Consider the following 10472-nt stretch of genomic DNA (forward strand, 5'->3'; position numbering starts at 1 on the left):
ATAATTTACACAAGAAATATGTCTACTGGTAGGCTTATTTTTACACTTCGTAATTCAATGCTTTTTTAATTGTATTTTATGTATATTATTAACGTATCCACATTTCTTCCCTTCTATGATTTGAAGTATGTATATCACTTGCAAGTAATGGGTTTAACTGGTTTTGCCTTTATTGCTTTTGTATGGTGATTTTGATTACTTCTGTGTGTGACTTCTCTGTTAGTATGTGCTTTTATGGCAATTCTAGGCTGAAATAAAGATGATATGACGCTAAATATCCCTCCAGGTGATCTAGTAAGCCATTCCAATAATTACCCAATAATTATACAGGAGCCAGTATATAATCTACATCAAAGTAATCAACACATACTTTAGTAATCTGGAATCTACAGGGATATTTCTCATCTTTAGAATGTGCGTTTAAAGTTCCCAACATTGCTTCCCAGCTGTGTAAAATAAACATCTTCCTCAGAGCTGCTCACTCTTCTCTGTACAAGTATTTACTCTCCTCTTTGATCCACTTTACATTAATTGTAAGATTATTGTGACTTGCGTTTGCGAAAAGTAATGCGAGGTCTACAAATGTCCCTGATGCCTTTTGAACCCTGGGATGTGGAAATAGGCTTGCACACAGGCCCCATGTATTAAACTCATTGCATCCCCTGATTTGGGTCAATACATTGGTAAACCCAGCCAAATAGGGTGTCAATGATCTGGAGGCCAATATCATTGAACAAAATGAGCCTCATCGGTGCTGCATCGAAGGAACTGTGAAGTTGTCCTAAAGTGGATTCTTACAGTGCTGCTGAATATTAGGTAGGCTCTACTTAGAATATTGAATTGTATATATTTGTAATGCGCATTGTGCAATACCTTTTTTAGGTAAATGAGTGTCTTTTTGTAGTCTAAGTCATTGAACGATCTAGCAATATCAGCTTCCCATTGAGTGCATAATTTAAGCCGGTCAAGTCTTTATGGTGTAGATGTGCCCTGTATAGACAGTCAAATTTATATCAGTTTGACATACCGTAAAGTGCACAGCACAAAGATATATATGTCTTTACATCGATTGCGCTACAACGTATTCCATTACAAAGCAGTCGTTGCAACTTCCGCGTTGTTACAACGTGAACCATTACATTTCAAGCCGTTAGTATAATTTACTATTCCTAGTCCAGTTTGTGCAACAGCTGCAAAGGTGTTGGATTTACCCCATACATCGAGTTGTTGTAACAACTTGCAATGTAATGGTTCGCGTTGTAACATTGCAGTCGTTGTAATGACCGCGTTGTAATGGAATGCATTGTAGCGCATTCGTTATAAATATTGGCTCCCGTACAAAAATATGTTAAATACGTAAAAATTCATAGATTTACAATGCATCCCATGGCAGTATAAAGTAGTAAAAAGAAAACTCCAGTCGCAATACATCAATTAAAAATATGCTGCCTCAAAAACTAAGATCAAAACCTCAACTAGAGAAACCTTGAAAAGGTGCTCCTGAGGGGTCCGCAATGTCACCTGACCTTTCTATATAGGGCTGCTCAGTGACTCTATGGGATGTCTAAAATAAAAAGATGCTGCTTTGGTCTTTTTACAGAACAGATGGATTTTTTGTACTATGGAACTTTAGACTGTTGAATATCTCCCATCGATTCAAATCATCATGAAAATGTTTTGGTAAAATCTTCTGACAATGAGGATCCTCGCACCCAGCATTCAAACCATTCATGTACACAGCAATATAAAAGGGAGAACAACCCTAAAACCGTTGTATAGAATGTCAATGGAGGCCAATGAGTACAAATATTGCATGCCTTTTTTGTATGTTCATGGGCATTGCTTTCCCAGTAGTAGAAGCAAAAATCTTGCTCTGTTGTTTGGTAAAGTGCACAAAATAATGTAAAGTGCATTGTGCTTTGTTTGGACAAGTTGTCACAGGGACATTGGATGAGTTTATCTGACCAACCTACTTGTTGTGGAAATGCTGCCAAAAAGTGCACTGTGCCTAACCAAAACATTGTCAAGTAAAATCTGTATTGTGAGTCACTACTGAAAATGAAGTAACATTGTATATGATTAGCCATAGTACTATCCACCCAGGGCACATCATTCCAACATGTTCCTGCAACTGCAGGTGACAATTGTTGGCCCTGATAGAAAAGGCCATTTTAATGCTGTCTTTGGCTTTTGAGGTCATATTCTGGGGTTTTCATAAAAGTCCTGCAATTCGATTTCGAGCAGTGTACCTTTCAGGTATTGAAACCAGGAAATCTTATCAACAGTAGAATCTTCAGATTGCCAAATCTTTACCCATAACAACAGAAGAGCAAGGCCAACACTGTCCTCTATGAAAATCCAGCCCTAATTCAGAGTGGCAGAAGTTTGTGGGTGCACTTTTTGGTACTATCAATAGTCTTCTGGTAAAGTTATTCTCTACAACTTGAAGCTTATTGCTCCTGCTATACCCTCAAACTCCTGCCGAATAAGTGGCGATGGATAGTCATTTTGCTTTAGAGAGCTAATAGTTCTTTTACAGGTTTCTAACCCAATTTGAAGCAAACAATAAAAGTGCATCCAAGGCTCTAACTGCATACCCATCAAATTAATCTCTTCTCGTTACCATGGTGTGTAATGTTTGAGTAACTTAATGTACAGGTGTTTCTGATGGTCCAATATGCCACAACTCCCGCAATCTGTCCATAAAGAAGGAACTGTTCCTTGGGAATATGGAAGTCTTCTATGAATGTATCAAAGTCCAGTCGGGGTCCATTATTAATCCCCAACCGTCACCACCCTCCTCTCAGTCCATAGCTTGAGCTGGTGTTCACTCAGCCCTCTTGTGAGCATGGGAAGACCAATTACTGGAGTAGTTGAGGGATAGAGAAGTATATGTTTGGCAATTGCATAGCCACATTTCAGGCAGGCAAATGCTGTCCGTAGTATAGTAAATGGTTGAATAAGTAGCCTTCTCAGAAGGAGCATGACTTTTTGCAAAGTACCATCAACATATTTTTCTTCTGGGAAGCCCATTTCTCCCAATGAATAACCGGATAGCCATTTGGATACTCACTTTACCACTGCAGCTAGGTAATATATGTACAGATCTGAGAGTCCCAATCCTCCCACTCATATGGACAGCATTGAGATAACAACTCAACGCCGACCTCCAGGCCATACTAACCTACCAAGGATCTGATTTAGGTCTTTGAAAAAGTAAGAGGGGTAGATTAAGAGGAAGGTTCATAAATTAATATAGTAAACGTGGAAGAAGCACCTTTTAATGGGCACTACTCAACCCATGACAGACAACTGTAACAAGTCCAAAATGCAATTTGCAATCTAGGACTCTGTACCGCCATACCGAAATTGCTATACCGGATATCCTCTGCAGTATGATAAATATTTATTACCAGATATCGAAATGTTGAGCTTCTCATGCTAGCCTGCCCTCCAAGACAGTCTATGTAGGTTCGATTAAACTCTGTGTTCAAGAGAAAAAAATCAGGATTTTGTCCAATTAACACCAGAAATTACCACAAATATGTCAAGAATTTGGGCTATGACTGCAAGGTCTTCCGTGATATCTCCCCTGTATTTCAGGACATTTTCAGCATAAAGGAAGACCACATGTATATCATCATGCAACTGCACCTCTCAGTGAATTTGCAGATGCTGAAATCGGGTAGCCAGCGGTACAGTGGCTAAACATTAAAGGCAAAATAGGGCATGCTGCTGAGTACCCCTGCCAATGATACATGAATCTGAGATACTTTGTCTAGTTTTAATGCCAGCGGTCTGGCAAGTATAGTATCCAATGATGCATATATGTGCCATATCAACGTATTTGGAACATTCTGTGCGTATATACCCAATTTAAGGATCAAATGTTTTCTCCGGGCAGAGAGCTATACAGGCCACCTTTGGCCATAGCACTGATAAGCTGCTCTTGGTGTCCCATAGTCTTTGAATAAATAACTTCCTAGTACCATTGGTTTCCCTGCTAACATGCCTCTGAGCAACACTTACTGACTTTCATCATCAATAAGTGAACTCTCCACATCAAATGAGACAAAAAATATTTAAGAAAAAATCAAATAAATGAATAAAACAACATAAATAAATCATCTTAAAGTATAGCATCACTTGAAAGTCTGAGTTTATTAGTCACAACATACTGATATATTACCTTTCTAATACACGTATGCCATCCATGGGCTTATGTATCTATACTTTACTCCTAATGTAACAAAAAGAGTTTCTCCAATGCAATACTATTTGTTTCACCTTACACCTCTCTAAATATATACTCTACCTCCACCCTCTGACTCATCCCAAACTTCTTTCCACTACTATGATCTCCAAACTAACATTTTCTAGACTTTATCCTCTTCTATCCCTCCTTGCATCACCTCAAACCTCATTTTACTTCTAAAATCTGCCTCAGGTATTCCTCCTTAAACTCATCTGAGACCTCATTTACTACTATGATCTGCCCAATCCATTTCTGGAGACTCTTCCTTCTCCATCTCTCCTTTACTCATCCCAAACTTCCTACAGTAGTATTATCCCCCAATACACATCGTATAGACTCTTCTGTCCCTCCTTTATCCTTTCAATCCAACCAACAGACTCACATGTCTACTTCTCAAATTAGTTAATATTTCCCTATACTAATTCACCACTAATCCTTTTGAGATCTGGAGTAGCGTGCGACTCATGGAAAAGAGCTTCAATGCCTCATCACAGCTAGTAAATGCTATATAAATTCAATTACATTTACAATTCACTTTCAAGGCCCCACTCGCAAACGCTGAGTACTCAGTACTAAATATTTGTCATTGGCGCTGCAGTCTGTGAACTTCATCCTGTACAAGGTTGCTCTTCTGCAGAAATGCAATCTAGACATTCCAACTCGCCAAGCAGAACGCTTTGAATTCAGTCCCCTGATATTCCATGCTGATATTCTATATGGGGGTTTGATTAGTATCACTGAAGTGAATGCAGTGGGTCTCACCAAGGTGTCCATATACATGGAATTCTTTATGTAACCGTAGACTCACCAACACAGAAGCAAATAATTGTTGACTGTTTGCAAACGTACTCAAGTTACATCTGAGTGAGCAATATAAACAAATACTAAACCATAAGACTAGTTCCCCAAATATCCTTTCAAAGTGAAATCAGTTCCTTGACTTGATATAGGGCCTCTTTCCTCTACACCTACACCAGTCCATTGTCAGGGCAGTGTCAGGGGGATCAACTCTGCTTTAAACATTAATGGATTCTGTAGGCCCAGCATGGGGTTTAAGTGACATTTGCAATGTTTTACTGTCAGATATGCCCCCATTTATTACTACTTAATGACCTTATCACACACAGCTTTCAGTAGCAACTCCTGTACAGTAGTCTTTGAACTGTGATAGTAAGCGCTTTGTTTAATTTCACGTTATGATAAGGCAGATCACATTTCAGAAGTCTTATACCCACATCATAGTTATCTCTTGTATTTGATGTATCCTCTTTTTTCTCTTGTTTTTTAGAAGAAAGTACTCCAAAGACCCCCAGTGGGGATTCGGAACATATCACTCCGGACAGCGCAAGACACATTTTGATAGTGGAGTTGTCTAGTCAACTTTCAGTCCAGCAGGAGAAAATACAGCAGCTGGAATCAATTCTACAGTCTAGAGATGCGAAAATAAATCATCTTGAAGTTGAATGCCTTTCCAGGCGCAGTGTGACTCCTATTACTCCTAAAGAATTCAAAAATCTTGTGAATGCGGATAACACTTCAGAAGACCAGCATAGTCTTGCTGACCACTCTCAGGAGCATAACTACATCTCAGAATCTGCGCATGCACAAGATTATCAACACATCATGAATGTGGAAGCTCCCAATGAATTCAAACAATCTGCAGATGTTTACACCGCTTCTACGCTCGAACACAGTGTTGATCCTGACACCCCTACAACATTCGAGCATCTTGAGAATGCTGATATCAATAAGAAATATGAAAAGGGTATAGAAACTGGCATCTCTCAGGACTCTAAACTTATTGGGGATGATTATTGTAAATCCCCTTCAAAAAGTGATGTAGACTTCAAACAAGATGTAGATTCTGAATTCAATCAGAAATCAGAATACAATGAAGATGCAGATAGTGCACAGAATCTGGAAGAAGCAGCTTTGGTTCAGGAATGCATAGAGCAACAATCAAATAAGGATTCTGAAGACAATAATAGGGATGATTCTAATGCAGAGCTCGAAAAATTACTCAACCAAATTAGCAATGAAAATTCATCAAATGAAGGGACACAAAATACACCTTCCCCTGATCCCAGTTTGCTTAGTAACAGCGCAGGCAGTAAAACAATGCCCACACCACCAAGGTTGTCAGAAAAAGCTTCACCTTCTCCATCAGAATCTCATGAAGACACACAAGATTCAGTAAATGAGGTCTTCCTTTTTGGTTCTGATCATATTGAGAATGAAGAATATATTAAATTGGATGATGAAGACTTATTTTAGGTCTCACTGTCAATTTTAAATATTTCCAGTAATTAGTAGACCAAAATCTCAGACTTACTATTCTGGCTTACAATTTTTGTTATGTTATATCTGAGGTGTATATTTAGCTACAAGATTTGGCAGTAGTTAAAAGTGAATTACATAACACAGTATTAAATAAAGCTGTTTCATTTCTACTAATGATTCACTGATTACTTGAATGCTCAATTATTCATTTGTTATGCATTGAGTTGATTGTGACTGAGTGAACAGAAGAATGTATTTCTTCTGTTGTTAAGGGTAATAGAAAAGAGTTTGACTGAATGCACATGGTGCTGTTTCTGAGTAATGGTCTTCATTATAACATCCTCATTGGTAATTGGCAGTTGTAAACGGCCTACCCTTGTACAGAATGCTGTAAACATGTTTGTGTGTGTGAAGGTATAGATAGGATTGGGTATAACATGTTTAAAAAAAATAACAGCTGTGCCCTGGAGGATGAACTCAATTGGTGGGTTAGATGTAAGACATGGCCGAAGTCCTTCCAGCCTACACCCACTTTGCCTGACCAAAGGCACAACATCATTAAATTACAACACACACTCAAACCAATAAATGATATAATATTCACAATTCCCACTTCAAGTGTTAATAGTAATGTGATAAGTAATCTGATCTATAAGATCATTTATGACATTTGTAATTGCAATTGTACCATTAAGGCTGAGGTAAAGAGCACTGCATGCACTGCATTTAGTGTGTGTGTTATGGTTTGCATGACTGTTGTTTCAGTTATTGATTGTGGGGCTAACCATAACTTGCACATTTCTGTTGTTTGAGAATTTAAGCGATTTTAAATATATGTCCTAAACAAACCTAAACATAGCTTCAATTTTACCTTTGAATGTTTCAGTTAATTTTAGTTTTTTTTTTATCCTATTCCACACAGATCTGTTTTTTTGGACCTCAACATGAACCTTTACAGATAACCACTGTTGTGCACAGTAGTAGGGAAGGGCTGCAGGCCTTGTACACAATCTGTTGACAGCTTACCCTACAACACTTGGGGCCTCATTTATAAAGGGCCTCAGTACTCGTGGCAGATGCCCCGCAGTTGTGGGTAAATCTCCGCACTCTGAACAGAATCTTCCCAATGAGAATTCTTATATAAGGAGATTCTGCCCTGAGTGCTGAGCCTCCACCACCCTTGTAGGACCTCAGCCTCTAAGACGAATCAGGCCCATGGACTTTAGCTATGTCAAGCATGAGTTACATACAGAGCAAGGCCCTGCGCCATGCATTTACCAGATAAAGATCCTGTTCACAAGCTGCCACCAGCGAGAAAACCTCATTTTGTGGCCTTCTTCAAGGCCAGGGCACAGCCTCCTGGCAATGCACACTGCACACTGCAAAGTGTCTACTTGTAAAGCTGAGAAGGCAAAGCTGTATTTTTTGAAAGGTAGGGCCACGACCTCTTGGTTTCCTCCTACTGTACCTGTTTTTGTTACTCAACAATTTGTTCTATTTCACAGACAGCAGCCAATCACAATCTAATTACCTAAAAGCAACCATTTATTTTTCTATTTAAATGACTGGTTCTTGGTAAAGGCTTCTCATTCTGAAGCTCATTCTCTGAGATTCACAAGAACTCCGACCAGTCCCTGGATCCCACCCATCAAGGGCTGCTTACCCTTACTGCCCACAGCCTACGGACATATGCAGCAGAATTGAGATGCAGGGCCTAGCTTCCAGCCAGGCCCTGTGTACCACCGTATGCCAGTGTCTGAGGCCTGCTGCTCATAGATCTCAGATCTCGACATAAGACACCACATAAAAGGGTCAGGAAGTGTACCACATGGAGACCAGGGCAGTGGAGACTGCAATCAACTTTCAGGGGTGCGATGTTGTCATGACTCTGACCTCCATGTGTTCTTGCTCCTCCTGTACCTTGTGTGTGAGGGGCTTGCAGGATCGAGCACAAGTCCCAAACCCTCCCTGGCTGTTCATGGGACTCATTGCCCCATAGGCTTGCCAATGTTCTTTTCAGGGTAATTATCCCCAGGGCCTTAGGCCTTTAAGTCATGAAACACCAAAGCACAAACATTAACACCCCCAGGTTCTTGAGGCCTACTTATCATAGCTTTGGTGATATTTGGGCTGACACACCATTACTATGGTAATATATGGCCTGACTCATAGGCACATGACTGTGGTGATATTTGGGCTGACTCATCATGAATGTGGTAAAATTTGAGCTGACTCACAGTCCCCGGGGCAGCTCATGTTCAGATTGCCTTGCCATCTCACATTTGAGAATGGTATTTATACTGTACCCAAACCGTGGCAGTGCTTGGCTTACCCATTGAAGAGGACAGATCCTCTTCAGCGATCCTGCTCACCTGAACATCTCCACAAACCAGCTGAGCTTTTTCTGCATTGCAGCTCTTCTGTAAATCTCTGACTCTGCAGATATCTTCTCCCCTCTAAAACCAGTGACGGAGCGAACACCTTCCCTGCAAAGCCATACCTAAAAAAATAAATCGTGGTAGCATGGTTAAGTACCATCTTTAAGGTTTGTGCACTAACTGAATACTCATAAACCAAAGACTTGGTTTTATGATGCTGAAAATCAGAAATCAGGACAACTCTTGAACATTGAGACATTGCGGGTATTATTTTGCGCACATTGTGCCTACGGTTTAACGAACAAGGTGTCCCTTAGTGTGTGAAGTAAAAAGACAGTATATCTTCTGCTGTGAGTATCGCAACTCCAAGGGTAACAGTTTATTATTGGAAGTCTATGCAGCAATAGATTAGTTATCATGTAAATGACTGTTAATACACATGTCAAAGGTGGGAGGCAATAGTTCACGGCTACTCATTTGTTGAATAGACTCTCTACTTGTATTTGCAGTACAGTTCTCTGTGCACTACATTACGCGCATACCACGATGATGCTCTCCAGGACTCAGAAGAGACATCCGTACAACTCCAAGAAGATGGTGGGTGATCTCGAAGTCATGCAAGTCTCTCTGTTTGTTATTTTTCCCAACCCCCCTTTCCTTCTGGGGTGGCAGTTGATGCCTGGCTACAATTCTGTGATTAGATGTCACCCAAGGAGAAGGACCAGAATTGTCTTTCAGTACAAGAGCCAACTGAGTGGCATGACAGATGTGATAAATGCTTCCACAGCCTCCTGAGGACTGACTCTTGACATCCAGGACAGAGAGGGAAGAGCACAATAAGAAGATAGTGGACACTGAAGATGGTGGCTGGCCACATCAGTTGTTTCTACTCTTTTGCTTAATGTTGCAGTTTTCATCCATATCGCAGGTCTTTTGCCATTGTTGTTTTTCCTTTTTATCAGTTCCCTCATATTCCCTCCTATCTCTTCCCTATACTTACCATTGTTTTTGTCTTGAACTGAACACTGGTTTCGACTTATCTTTAGTTTTTCACTGACTCCTAACTCCCCCTGTGATTTTGCTTGACTATCTGTGTTGGACCTGGCATCCTTGGTGTGGTTTCCCCCCCAGACTTTTGCCTTTATCCCTGTTTTGCTTACTGTGTTTTTGCTGACTTTAGGACTCTGCACAGTTTACCACTGCTAGCCAGTGCTAAAGGGCTGTGCTCTCACGTTAAAACATGATAAGATTGGCTTATACCCAATTGGCATATTCAATTTACTTGTTTGTCCCTAGGAAAGTGACACTATCTTTACCCAGGCCTGTAAACTAAATGCTATCAGTGGGCGTGCAGCGCAGCACGGATCGCGTTATCCACTTTAGAAGCAGTTTAGACATGTCTCCGGCCTGGCATTGCAGCGTGTGTGTGTGTGCATTTTTAAACTGCCATTTCAACCTGGCAAAATAAACCTTTTGCCAGGGCCAACCCTTCATTTTAAATGTGTATATGTCACCCCTAGGGTAGGCCCTGGTCAGCCAAGAAGCAGGGTGGAATTTAT

General features: G+C 40.3%; 1 protein-coding gene across 1 annotated transcript in view; it reads left to right on the plus strand.

The window, feature by feature from the left end:
- Positions 1-6661, plus strand: part of CCDC192 (coiled-coil domain containing 192) — a 937988-nt gene extending 931327 nt beyond the window's left edge. The window contains exon 7 of the mRNA XM_086963041.1: positions 5544-6661. Within this exon, the coding sequence (XP_086819167.1) occupies positions 5544-6529 (986 nt within the window). The 3' untranslated portion in view covers positions 6530-6661. The remainder of the gene's footprint in view (positions 1-5543) is intronic.
- The last annotated feature ends 3811 nt before the right edge of the window (positions 6662-10472 follow it).

Source organism: Lissotriton vulgaris, chromosome 3_1 (genome assembly GCF_964263255.1).
Source record: "Lissotriton vulgaris chromosome 3_1, aLisVul1.2, whole genome shotgun sequence".
Lineage (NCBI taxonomy): Eukaryota > Metazoa > Chordata > Amphibia > Caudata > Salamandridae > Lissotriton > Lissotriton vulgaris.